Genomic DNA, 14454 nt, shown 5'->3' with positions numbered 1-14454 from the left:
AAAAACATATATATATATATATATATATATATATATATATATATATATATAATATTCTCTTTACATTTGAGCTAGTGGAAAATAGGATTGTAGCTCAACACATTGGTCCAACTTCTTAATTTTATGTCTTACCTGATCAGCTTAGATTAGGTACAATCTTGAAAACGCATTATATAAGTTATTTGGCATGGTTTCGTAATTTTAAATTTTAATTATTCACTTTCTCTCTCGTTCTTATCCAAGAATCCAATAATTTATAAAATAAAAAAAAAGAATTTAATAAAGTCTTCTTCAAATTGCTTATAGGAAGCCATATACTTTGGATTTTTTTTTTCTGTAAATATAGTAAGTGTTTTAAAAATTTAAACCACAGTAGAAATAAATAAGTTTTTTTTTTTAAATCAATTCAATTTTTTTTATTTTTTTTTTACAGTTAGGGTAGAAAAGTGTAATTAAACTTAGAATTAAGAGTGCTAGATATTTTTATCCAAATTTATGTTTGACTCTTTTACATTTTCAAATTTTATTTTTGTCGATAATTATTATTTATCAAATTTAAATCACAAAAAACAGCTGAACTAAAAAAATATTTTACTAAAAATAACACAAATTAAATAGGTCCTTAAAAATCATATGAAATTTAGAACAAGTGTTGTAATTTGACCAAAAAACAAAACAAAACTATTGCTGATAGAAATTTGATCTAAATTATAAAATTTATTTAAAGTTTAAAAATATAAATACTAATCAATAATGTTTTTAATTATAAAAGCCCTGACTTAAATATGAAATTATTTCCACAAATTTGGGAGAAATTTATTTTTTATTCTACAAATATAAAATTAAAATTGATAATTTAAAGTTTGTTTTACACTTTCTTTTGTAAACATCTTCTATTTAAATGCTGTCACAAGGATTACTTAAAAAAAAAAACACATAACGTGGTAATATATTTAATATTAAGAATACTCACACCAGTTTATTAAGTCGATAGAACTTGTGAATAATGAAACTATTTTTGAAAAACGTTTATAACTATAAAAACAAAAGTTTTGTCTGTGAAACTAGAGATTAAAAAAATTCAAAATATTTAACTTATAAGATTATAAATCTTGACATATTTTTATAATAAATGAAAATAACATAAATCTCACAAAATAAAACCTTGAACGAGTGTAACTGTTAAGTTGACCTATTTTCATAAACTATGATGCATCGAATTTATTTACTCTGGACAGTGGTATCTAAAGTTTAGATAAAATGTCTTTTAAATTAAAATAAAAAATAATCGTTAAATTTAAGAAAGTAAAAATAAAGTTTATTTAATTATGTTATTTTGTTGCGACTGCGGAAAATTCGATAAGAAGATAAAACGATGTGAACAAAGCTTTTCCCTCATTGGAATATGAGCCGAGCCGAGTAGAAGTGAGTGTGTGAGTCAGAGCGACGTAGTTTTGGTAGAAGGAACAGAAACAAAATTGAAGTGCTAAATTGCAGAGTGGCAGAGAAACGTTAATAGTGATTTGTGAGAGTCTTTGAAACAATAATTGAAAGCGTTTCCTTGTGAGTTACGACCTAAAGCTTGTGGGGCCCAAATGAGGCTCCCTTCCTAGTCCGCGAAGTGCCAACCAACAATAGAGGCTCTGTGTGGGCCCCACCAACAGTACCTCCATTGCTCCTTCCTCCCCCCTTGGTGGAATTTAATGGACCCAATGCTCCTTATTCCCAAGGGAAAGGTCCCACACTGTGCCTTTAACCCCTTTTACTTATTCCACCACCCTTTAAATAATTTCTATAAATTCATCCAAATTATTCCAAATAAAATAATAAATAAGCTCTCGCACACACATCTTAATCGAAATTAAAGCTCTATCTCTTTGCCTACGTTTTGGGGACCAGAACTTGTAACAAACCACCGTGTTTGACGATGAAAAATCTAATTTAACGGTTCCAATTGCTTCTCACTCTCTCATTTTACACCAGTCTTTGCACCTCAACGATGTTCTGTTCATCACGGAGAATAAAGTGGTTATAGAATCATCAACGCTTTTATTCTACAACAAAAGGTAACAAAAAGTAACTTATATAAACCTTTTACACAACTAATATATGAAATTCATATATTATTAAATATTAATAGTTACATGAAAAATCAAACAAAAATATTTTTTATCAGTTATGTATACCTATTGAATTCATTATTTTATTCCTACTATATTTATATTTTAAAATAAAATTTCAATTTTTTTTAATAACTGTAGTTAACATAAGAAATAAATGATACTTATTTATGATGAAAACATAATTAATGAATATTTACCATTCAACCAAAGAAAGTTTGTGAGTCAATATCTTATTTATTGCTCTGTTTTTTTTTGTTTTTTTGTTTACCGAAAAAGATAACGTCACGTAAATCGAAATTCAAGGGTTGGAGCAAAAGATGCCACAAATGTACACGGAAAACTATGATAAATCACAAACATTGCTGCAGTAACTTAATTAAATATTACTTATCTTATTACTTGGATGATTTTAAATAAGTTTTTATGAAATATCTCAAACACTTTTTCTATATTTCTTATTTTATTTAATTATTTATTTTTGTTTTTTTAATTAACTAATTATGTGTCTATTAATTTTGTTTTTTTTCTCTGATTATTTGTCAATTGATTCATTTATTTTCAATATCTTATAAATTGTTGGACAATTCATTTGTTTCCTTTAAATAAGAATTGATAGGTGATTTGAAAAAAAATTAAGAAAAAATATAAATTGAGCAGTGAGTCAGAGACGAAAATAACAACTAACAGATTATTTGCATAAAAAGAAAAAAACATTATAAATCTTGAATAAAATAATAAAATTTATTCATATTTTTATTTACAAAATTAAATTTGAAAATAGTTCTGTAACATCAATATAACGAAAAAAGAGAGACTATAATTAATTAAAAATGTATTGAAAGTCAGGTGTTTCTAAATAATTAAATGAGATCTGATTTTTAATATTAAATTATTAAATATTAAATTAAATTATTTAATAAAAATAGTATGGAAGAATAAGTATTTAATTTATTATAACTCTAATGTAGTCAACTTTACTGATTATCTCACATTATTGTGGATTTCATGCTTTTTTTAAGTTACATTTAAGAATCTTAAACATTTTCTTACGTTAGTTATTTTTTATGATAATATTTTTTATCCTCTTATGAGTTTTTTTTAGAAGGTTTACTTTTAAATATGATTATTTTAGTATTATTTTTTACAAAAACAAGAAGTTTATTATCTAATAATTTGACTCAATAAATAACAATGTAAAAAATAATAATTCGGTAGACTTTCTGTTTTTCTTGAGGACAAGAAAGTGTGATCCAAAATGATTTTTTATTTCTAGCAAATATTGGAAAAAGCAAGTACCTAACACATAACCATTGTGCCCACCCTATTATAAAAATTATTATAAATATTGTACCTCGTCAATTATTTTCCGATTACCATTAGGAGAAGATCCACACTTAACCACTGCCATAATCTTTTATAATCTCTTATAATATTTGTTCGGTAACAATTAAATTAAAAGAAAATGAAAATAACATTCTATTTATTTAAAACAAACATAATGCATGACACTTGGCTGATTATTTTTAACATTTTTTCATAGATAGAATTCCAATCCAATATTTTCCTTGGAGAGAACTTAGTCTAGTATTATTCGAACAAATAATTCATCTATTTATATATTATTTTTTTAATATATAATTAAATAACGATATATTAAGAATAGTAATTATTAAATATCATTATATCTATTAATAGTTATATATATGTTGAGTATTATTACATTAAGTACAATCAGGTAATGATATTAATTTATTATGTAATTTAATTAATTTTTATTAAACAATTCCTATTTCACCTATTTATATATATAATTAACATTTAATCAATTCACAGTCATGAAAATCAGCCACAAAAAGGATTTACTCCTCTCCTCAGTATACATTTTGATTTTTAAGTTAACAATCAACTGGCATTCAATTTCTGAAATTTGTCAACACCATTGTGACCAACATGCACATTGCACATAATTAAGTGATGTAAGATATAATATATTTCGATAAATATTATAAAGAAAATAGACTGGATTAAAAATGTATTAATATTTTAATTAGAAAGTTATGTTGAATATAAAAATAAAACGGTGATTGTAATTTTGAAGAGGTAGGGAGTAGAAAAAAGTTATTTAATAAAAGTGAAAGTAAATATGTATTATTAATGAAATAATGAATTAATTAAGTTAGAAAGAAGGAAAATGAGGGAAAATATAGAAGTAAGAATAAAGAGGGTTAAGAATAAGATAAAATGAATGTTTTGATAGATTTGAGGTTTTAGTAACATTTTTGGGCAGACAGATGAATAGTGGGGTGAGATGGTGCCACGTTTCATGGAAGGGAGGTGTGAATGGTAAGAACAGGCACAGATAGAAAAAAGAATGAGAGGGACAATAAATCGGACTCCTCTTTATAGCTAAACCCCTTCCTCTCCCTTCAACTGCATCACATCTCATGTGACTCACTCCATTCTCTAACTAAAACCCTTTCCATTATTCTCTCTCTCTCTCTCTCTCTCTGACTTCTCTTCTCGTCTCTGTTTTGTTTCATTTCGCATTGAACATATATCCCTCTGCCCATGGCGGCTGTCCCAGTATCGCGGGCCGATCCACCGGCAATGGTGCCGCCGCCGCTCCTCGTTTCCGACTCCTTCGCCAAGGACGCCATTCTTGCCTGGTTTCGCGGCGAGTTCGCGGCAGCCAACGCCATCATCGACACACTATGCGGGCACCTAGCGCACCTCGCTACAGCCTCCTCCGAATACGAAGCCACTTTCGCCGCCATCCACCGCCGCCGCATGAACTGGATCCCTGTCATCCAGATGCAGAAGTACCACTCCATCGCTGACATCGCTCTCGAGCTCCGCAGAGTCGCTGACAGGAAAACGGAGACAGAAGGCGCTAGGAAGAGCGAGAGTAGCTTGGACGACGAACAGAAATTGGAGAAGGAAACTTTGGAGACTGCTGGAAATGAAGCTGACGAAGCTGCGCCGGAGTATGATTCGCCAGACAGTGAAATAACTGATTCAGGTAATAGTTATAAATTCCACAGTGATCTTATAATTTTTTTTTTTTTAGTTTTTCCGTTTCAATGTTTGAATGATTCACTATTCACCTTCAATCATGATTTTCAATTATGTGATACTCTTTCACGATTCACCTTCCTTCTTTTGCCGGAGAATTGAATAGTTTTCCGATTATTCGATAATTACTTTTATTCTTACTTGTGTTTTTATATATTAGAGATATTTTTACTTTTATTCTTACTTGTGTTTTTATATATTAGAGATATTTTTTTGTGATTCACAAGGGTGAAAATTTGTTGTGTCTCTTCATAGGAGTAAACTTTTGTGTTTATGCTTTTTTTATATATTTTTTCCATAACTTTTATAAGACAATTAATTAATATATTGGAAAAAGTTATTTTCATTCCCTTCTCCGTGGCGAAGAAATAGAAGCACAGGAAAGTTAGTTTTCCAAATTATTTATTTTTGCATTGAAGTCAATTTTCGGTTGCGCAACGGTAGACCGCAGACGTAGTTCAACATTTTGACCCCTTTATTTTCAATTAATTTTTTTAAGGGGGAAGCAAAATCGTGGCCAATAGGGCTGTTTCTTTCTCTTTTATTTTTTTAATGAAAATGTTTCTGCAAACTTTTATTTTGTATAAGAAAGGTGCTATTAAACTAATGGCCCGCAGAGAATATGTTTGATAATTTATTTTCATTAAATTATTAAATTATATTTTGAATTTTTATTATTTAATTTTAGTCTTTATGAGTTTTTTTTTATAATTTAATTAAAATGGTTAGACAATATATTTTTTTTTATCTTTTTTGAAACTGTAACTTCTAGACAAATACAATACTGTTGACTGCTTAAATATTAAAAAAAAATATATAATACGTTTTTATCGTAATTTTCAATTAACATACAAAGTGATTTTTAAATACTTTTCCTCAAATAATATCTTTATTATATATTGAGTCTGCTACTTTAATTACTTATTTGAAAAAAACTGAAATAAAATAGTTAATACATTATTAAAGATCTAAAACTTCATATAAAATAATAATAATTAAAGTTACAGTATATTTTTTATTGTTAGATTTTTATTATTATCCTTATCTTATTTTTTATTTGGCATTCTAAAAAAAAGTCTAATTTTGATTGCTATTTTACAATATTAATAATGAAATATTAAATATTTTTATTATATTCTTTGTCATTTATTATAAAGTGACAAAATGAAAAGAAATATTAATAAGAGATAATTTAAATTAATATAAAAATAAAAATAAATAGAAATCTGCATAATCTGTTTGGTTATATTTAAAATATTGTTTACATTTTTCAATTCCTATATGAAAACGTTTAATCTTTTATTTTTCTTTCATAAAAACATTTTCCTTATTTCTGAATTTTGAATACGGTTTGGTACATAGCTTTGGTGTTACGGTTAGTTGGTGCCTGGGGCTGGGCGACCACCACAAAGTTAGTTGGGTAGACTTCTAAGGATGTGTGCAATGATTCTTGTTACAGTCGGCTGAACGATCAGCCGGTTGCATTATGGCTGTCGTGGTTTACGACACGTGAGTGGTTCCATGTGCTGGTATCGTACCACGTGCGGGTTCGGGTTTGAATGGTTGGATAGTTGAGCTTTGACATATTAGGCGCTATTCCCTATGAAACACCCTGGTGTTTAGTTTCCTGTATGGGTCCAAGTTGGTTGGTCAACTCTGTCCATGAATGAAGGAACTTTACTTACAGGTAGGAAAATACAGAGTAAATATAATTTATAAATGTTAGAATGAATAAAAACTGAAAAGAAACACCTTTGCAATAATTCCAAGTGCATCATTGCTTATGGACCTGGATCCTTGCAGTTAAAGTTTCCTTTTAATATTTAGCTCTTGGTTAATCATAATACAATAATTTAATGGTCCTATTAGAAAGTTTGATTGAAGAGACTAGTGAGGGTCCATGTTTTGAATGTGCATTAAAACACATCTTCAGGTTAAAATATAAACAAATGCATTATACTAAAAGTTTATTTTGTTGCTTCTGAAATCAAGCAAGTACTTATAAGGTGACATCGTGTCTTGGCGAGTGTAAATAGTTGGATAAAAAAAGAGAAGGAGAATTAAGATAAAAATGTACTAAATTTTGAGTATATGTTCTAAGAAGAGAAATAAAATAAAAAAAACAACTTTTTGGATGAAAAAGGTCTCTAGAACTGTGAAGTGGAAGAGTAGTTGATTACCATTTTTTATAATAAATAAATAATTTAATAATAGATGATAAATAAATTCAGTTGAAGAAATAAATAATTCTTCTTTACTATGTTATTTCTATTTCTTGTATTTTCTTTCATTCATTTTTCATTAGAAAGTACACTGAGAGAAAAAGATGAGAAATAAGAAGATTGAAGTGATAGATAGATGAAAAAGAAAAAATAAATTATAAAAAGAAGTGTAAGAATTTGTTATTAATGTGTATTATTTATGTTTTGGTTCTAAAAAAAAATGTCTGGCCTGAGCCTGAGCCGGTTGCGTTCATACCCGCACATGTGCTATCATGATACTTTTGTTTGTTTCAATGGCCCACCCATTTTGTCACCATTAACTGTACTCTGTGTTTGGAACATTGGTATACATTGTGCCGGAGGAGGACAAACGCATAGCTACTTTGTTGTAGGCGGCAAATGTTTCTCAACAATCACTCAGCAAAATCTATTTTCAAATGGCGAAATTTCAATTTAACAATCTTACTCGTCTTATGGTTACTACGAAAATATTTAGTATTCGGTCTTTTTTATTGCTAACCATTCTTGAAATCTCTCTGCTTCTCTCAGTTACCTATCACTAAAGGCTGGTAAGATTTAACCATGTAACCCAAGATGCGTGTAATAAATCATAGGTATAAACTATACCAGTGAATATAATGCTTTGGAAGAAAATCTTTTGTACTTTAATGTGATAAGTCTATCCATTTCTCCTCTTTTGTTGAATGCTAAATGCTTCTTGGATATTCTCTGGTCTGGCGTGCAGGATCTCAGGAAATGCAACCCAGTGCATTGAACAATAATATATGTTCCAATCATGAAGAATGTGAAGGACGCTCTTCACAGATAAAGCTGACAAAAGGTTTTTCAGCAAAGGAGTCAGTGAAGGGGCATATGGCAAGTTTTTCGTTTACAACCTCAATAGCCAATATATTCCTTTTAATAAAGAAGCATGATTCATAGAGCTGGTATCACACTAGTTTTAGTATCAAGAAGCAGCTGCATATTGCTGAATGACAGATAATTGCAATTTACAGGTGAACGTTGTGAAAGGATTGAAGTTGTACGAGGATGTCTTTTCTGAATCAGAAATCTGCAAGCTGACTGATTTTGTGAATGATATCCATGCTGCTGGTCAGAACGGGGAACTCTCAGGTAAATCACCATTAATCTGTTATTTCCTAATGTTGTAGGACATATCATATGTTAATTTTTTTTAAAGTTTTCAATCGTATTGGTCATCTTCAAATCACAAATGACAGCTGTATGTTGGTTAGTACATGCAATATAATCATTATCAGAATCTATGTGATGATAGGCTAAATGTTGTCTGTAAATATTATACCCTTCTAACCTAATCTTCTTAAATAAATGTAGGGGAAACATTTATACTATTCAACAAACAGATGAAGGGAAACAAGAGAGAGCTGATTCAGTTGGGTGTTCCTATATTTGGACAGATAAAGGATGATACCAAAAGTAAGAGTAAAATATTTAAAGGAAAATCTGATAATTTGATGTTTGTCCACTTTAACAAAGCTGTAATTTAGTTCTTCTAATCCGATTCCTATACAGAAAAAAAAATCTAAATTATAAGGATATGATGAATTATGAGCATGTTTTTTTTCCTATTTTGTTTACAGACAATATAGAGCCGATTCCAGCACTTGTCCATGATGTCATTGATCACCTTATTCAATGGAAATTGATTCCAGAGTACAAAAGGCCAAATGGTTGTATCATCAACTTTTTTGAAGAGGTAAACATTTAGAGTTTTGCCTGTCACTTCACTTCCCTGGAAGGTACTATAAACATTCATTTCTGCTAGGGAGTAACCAAATAGCATTGTTTGTATTGTAGGGAGAATTTTCTCAACCATTCCTGAAACCACCACATTTGGACCAGCCTCTATCTACACTTCTTCTCTCTGAATCAACAATGGCTTTTGGGCGCATCCTTGTCAGTGAGAATGATGGGAACTACAAGGGGCCACTCATGCTCTCATTGAAGGAGGGGTATATATTAAACAGATTACACTCTTAGTGATTCTGACTTCCATTTATTTTAATATTCTAGTCATATTTCTGGATACAGAGGCAGAATACCTTTATTGGACAGCATCTAAATGAATAGTAGGCTATGCAACTATATTACCTTTTTAGAGGATGAAACTAAATGCCCATTATTATTTGGTTAGATTTCTCCCTTTTCCTTATTTTTATTGAGTACTTCGGGGAACAATTTATTTTTCTTTTTCGGTCCTGGAAATATCAATGGTCAGGTTGAAGAAGTGACACCTAGTCTCCAATTTTCAGCATTTGCACAATGTCCTTTATAGGTTTCCATTCTGATCGCTGGAGAAGGACATATTTCCATATATGTTTTTGTGTTTGAACTTTAAAGTGGTCAAGTTCTCCTTGTTGAATAAGTATGAACTTCTACATTGAAGGTCTGAAAGCTTTTGAGACGCTCTTTAGATATGGATATGGTGTCTGGACAACTGACTTACTGCTATTTTAGGGGCTGTAGATGTTATGCCTTAGAAAATAGATGCTAGTTAAAAAATAGATGCCAGTTTCCCATCCCATTTCTAGCGTTAATTAATAATTATTATAAATATGTTCCATTGTTTTCTTTGATCTATAACATTGCAGTGTTGTACAATACGTGATGAGATGATGAACATAATGCAGGTCTCTTATAGTGATGAGGGGAAACAGTGCAGACATGTCAAGGCACGTAATGTGTCCATCTCCTAACAGAAGGGTGAGCATCAGCTTCTTTAGAGTGAAGCCAGATTCCAATCAATGTCAATCACCAAATCCTACCATGACAGCTGCAATGACTCTTTGGCAACCTGGCATTACTAGCCCATATACTTTGCCAAATGGAGCTCTTAGTGGCTATGAGGTAATGGATATGATGCCTAAGTGGGGAATATTTGGTGCTCCAATGGTTATGCTACCCCCTATGCGCCCTATGGCAGTGCACTCTCGCAAACTTCCTCGAGGTGGGACTGGGGTTTTCTTGCCTTGGAAGGGAGCATCCAGAAAACACGCAAGGCATCTGCCACCTCGTGCCCAAAAAGGACGACTTATGGAATTACCCTCCCCAGTTGAATCACACTTGGGAGAGTCTACCTCTGAACCCAGTATAGCTGTTGAAGGGTAGGTATGAGTTGAGTCTTGAAGCTGCCTTTGGGTTTAAAGAGATGTGAATGGATTCCGTGCCTCAGTTATTTAATCTGAACTGTGGAGTATTAATTTTGTTGTACAAACAAGCCCAGGGGTGCTAGAAGAGTTTGTTTAATTCATTTTTTTCCTCACATACCTTTTACTTGCTTTTATAGATAGATAACTTAGAATCTAGTATTCACAAATAGTTTATCGTGGGTTCCAATCAGCTTAAGGGATTTGGACAAGTATAGCTTCCAAATTCGAAGAATGTGAATTATACTACCGTACCGATAGAATTTTATAAGAATGGTCTCTTATATTTTCATTTTAAAGGGTTAATTTGAGTCTGACTGTCTACTGGCTGCTTCAAGACATGTGAGTATTAAAAGTGGGTCAGGACATTGAAAGCATTATTAACCGAGAATGGGAGGGGAAACTAGTACACATTCCTCCTTTTGTATGTGTGCATGATTTCCACTTCATGGATTCTGTTTTATTTTTGTCCTTGTAATTCTTTTTGTTTTACCTTTTTCTTCAGCACCGCAAAATGAAAACGGTGAGGATGCATATTATGTTCTTCATCCTGTACTCAGTTTGCCATTATGATGTTGGAGGGTTAGCAATGAAATATTTTGTTTTTTATGAACCTGTATAGAAGAAGTACACATTTTAATGTATTTACCGTTAATTTTAATAAGTAATAATTTTAACTAAGTTCAACTGTATCCATATATCCTTACAATTTTTCTTTATTTATATGCTCACTTTAGACAAGGCAAGTGTCCCTTGACAAATAACTGTTGATAACAGTTTCTATTGAAATAAAAAAGGATTGCACTAAATGCTTCCGGTGAAGGTTTTTACTCTGCAGTACTCTGATCCTCGACATTTCAAATTATTTACCATCTTTCTATGCGTTCTTACCCAGAATTAATATATTATTTTCTAAAGTTTGCAAATATTTATAACCTATCGTGGTTAGCTTCATATCATTGTCAAAAAAAAGCCTATAGAATAAATAGATTTGCTAACTATAATGCTAAGCCCAATCGTTAAGAAATCAATGAATGTAATTTTATACATTAGAAATCAGTAGGGATGCATTGATAACATTAAACGTTGTACTTCTCAATATCAACTTTTTCACTTTTGATTTCTTGTCTATCACGTGAAATGGTTAGCCAAACCTTGAAACAAATTAGGTACTACAAGGAACAGAGAGAACTTCAAACTACGTCCGACATGAAGGAGCTGATTTCAAAATGGACTGATTTTCTGGTCAGTTACCCCTAACTATTATTGATTGGCAAGTTATCAAATAAAGGAACAAGTACAGAGGAGACATTCACCCAATGTGCGTAGAAAACTTATGATGAAAATTAACAAGAGCTGACATATCAATAAACATAGCTGTTTTTCATACATTTAAAATGTGAAAGTGACAATCCTAAGAAATCTATACTAATATAAAAGCAAGAAGAGAGTCCTAGTTCGTTCTATCAAAGCCACACTTACATGTATAAATCTCGTAATAGTGAAGCACATTTTTTATTGCTCAAGCCTTAGAATTAGCAGGCTTATCATCATCATCTTCAATATCCCAACTCAAGTCTTCTTCATCTTCTTGTGCAGTACTGAGGCGCTTCCGCAAATCAACTTTGGTTGGGCTCCCTGTTTGAGTTACCTTCTCTTCATCAATTCTACTAAGATCCTCAATCTCATCCCAGTCGAGGTCCTCCTCCTTCTCATTCCCAGGGTGCTTATTTGCAACCAATGAATCTTTTCCATCATCAATCTTCTTTTCCATGATTACTTTCTTATCAGAATCTACACCAGAATCATTCATGTTACCAGTGTCATCCACTGCGTCCACTTTTTTCTTGCTCCCATCACCCATTTCCTTGTTACTCTTGTCAACCTTTGATTCTTCAACAGACTCATCCTTCTTATCACCAATTCCCCTGCTTTGCAGGAAATCACGGCTCTTTTCTTCCTTAGACCCGTCCTCACAAGACTTATACATCCCTTCCACATTCGACCTCTTTGTTCCATTAGAATCTCCTTCTTTTCCCTTACTATTTTTATCACTATCCTCCTCCTCCTCCTCCTCTTCATCATCATCATCTTCAACATCCCAGCTCAACTCCTCCTCCTCCCTCGACATTCTCCTCACGAGCCTAGCCCTCACATCCTCAGCTTTCTTAAACCTATAAACTCTATAATAATACCTACACCAAAACGTATCACGGTCAACAACATTAGGTACAACCCTCCTGTAAACACTCTCCATACCCTCATTCTCTCTCAGCAACTCTTCCATTTCCTCGCTCTTCCCCTCCAACGAAAACCCCGATTTCCACTTCTCATACCCGTCTAAATCCTCAGGCACTTCGGTGTAAGTACTAACGTCATCCTGAATGGCCCGAACCTGAGCGTCAAACCGACTGTAGCGCCTCGAATTGAAGCTCTTTTTTTCCGTACCGCGCTTGCTTTTGGTATTAACATCATTATCAGACTCGGAATCGAGGAGGATGGCGTCCTTGCCGTGAGATATAATGTTAGCGGTGCCTTTCGCGACGGTGTTCCCGAACTGGTCGATGACGTGGCCCACCGTCTCCAGAGAACCGTGAGCCACCTCAATCTCCTTCTTCAAACCGGTACCGAATTCCTGCAGGTCGCGACGGTAAGTCTCGATGATCAATTCCGATTTCGCGCTCAGCCTTTTCCACAGATCGCCGATTTCCCACGCACCGTCGCCGGAGGAATCGGACTGGTGCTCCGGCGGCGAGGAATCGTGATTCGCTTGCTCTTGCAATTCGTTTTGGTGCTCATTGTTGGAGTCGGAGAAAACGGATGCAAAGAAATTCATGAAGAACGCAGAAACAGATAAGAAATTGAATTTGGTTTGCGTAACGTAGTGTGGAAGATTGGAAGATTTTGTGAATGTGTACTTATAAGAAAGAGTGCGCGTGGGGTAACGACTAACTAACACTCCGTAATCTAAGGTTCAGGATAACGCCCAATAGCACCAAATTATTAAAACAACTTTTAATATATTTATAACTAATGGAAACACTAAAATGGTTAACTTTTGTTTGTTAATATTGTGATTTTGGTTATGCATGCGTAATCTTTTCTTAACGAAGGACTGAAATTTTAAAATCTTTTTCTAAGAATAGAATATTCTTTCTTTCAACTCAAATTCAGTTTCTCTTATAAATAAATTGATTACAGTATTAATTGAAGTCAAAAGGTGCATAAAGTTCATACGGAAAGTGTACAGAAAATAAAATGAAACTTATTTAAGTTTAATATATATATGAAATTAATGACGATAGGAAACTAATAACAGAGTAATTATAATTTAATCCAAATTAAAAGATAACTAATTACCTAAATGAAATGGGAAATTGAAAGTAGTTTTAATATTATAAATATATCATTATTAATATTTATAATTAAATTGTCCTTAATATTCTTATCTTTACGTACTTGTCATAATGTAACAAAATAATTTTCACTAATAATAATTTTATGTATAGTAAACAATAAAATATCATAAATATATAAGAGAATATGATAAATTAAGTGTCATTAGTATATATAATAGTGATAATAATAAGTTATTACACATATATAAAAAGATAACTATTTTAATATCAAATTTTATTTGATAATTATTATAAAAAATTATGATAGTATTTTTTATCCGCAACAAAAAAATATATTGAATAAAAGATATATTAAATATAGAAATATCAAGGGTGTTTCAACCTATGTATCACTTTTTTTTTATGTATATATGACACTGTATTTATAAATATAATCCTGCAAAAACTTACTTAAAGTATTTATATAACTCTCAAATTAAAAAAAAACCTA

The 14454-nt window shown here is 31.6% G+C and overlaps 2 protein-coding genes across 2 annotated transcripts; one reads left to right on the top strand and one right to left on the bottom strand.

Annotated features, from left to right (window-relative positions):
- Positions 1-4368: 4368 nt before the first annotated feature.
- LOC137814186 (RNA demethylase ALKBH10B-like) lies at positions 4369-11081 on the top strand. Its single transcript, XM_068616778.1, has 7 exons — positions 4369-5142; positions 8163-8293; positions 8434-8551; positions 8774-8875; positions 9040-9155; positions 9257-9411; positions 10090-11081. The coding sequence occupies exons 1-7, from the start codon at positions 4692-4694 to the stop codon at positions 10565-10567; spliced, it is 1551 nt and encodes a 516-aa protein (XP_068472879.1). The 5' UTR covers positions 4369-4691; the 3' UTR covers positions 10568-11081.
- Positions 11082-11927: 846 nt separating this feature from the next.
- LOC137814187 (BSD domain-containing protein C22A12.14c) lies at positions 11928-13596 on the bottom strand. Its single transcript, XM_068616779.1, has one exon. The coding sequence runs from the start codon at positions 13439-13441 to the stop codon at positions 12128-12130; it is 1314 nt and encodes a 437-aa protein (XP_068472880.1). The 5' UTR covers positions 13442-13596; the 3' UTR covers positions 11928-12127.
- Positions 13597-14454: the final 858 nt, after the last annotated feature.

This window comes from Phaseolus vulgaris, chromosome 1 (genome assembly GCF_000499845.2).
Source record: "Phaseolus vulgaris cultivar G19833 chromosome 1, P. vulgaris v2.0, whole genome shotgun sequence".
In the NCBI taxonomy this organism is placed as follows: Eukaryota; Viridiplantae; Streptophyta; class Magnoliopsida; order Fabales; family Fabaceae; genus Phaseolus; species Phaseolus vulgaris.
Note: the sequence above shows the minus strand (reverse complement) of the source record. Positions and strands in the feature narration are given on the sequence as shown.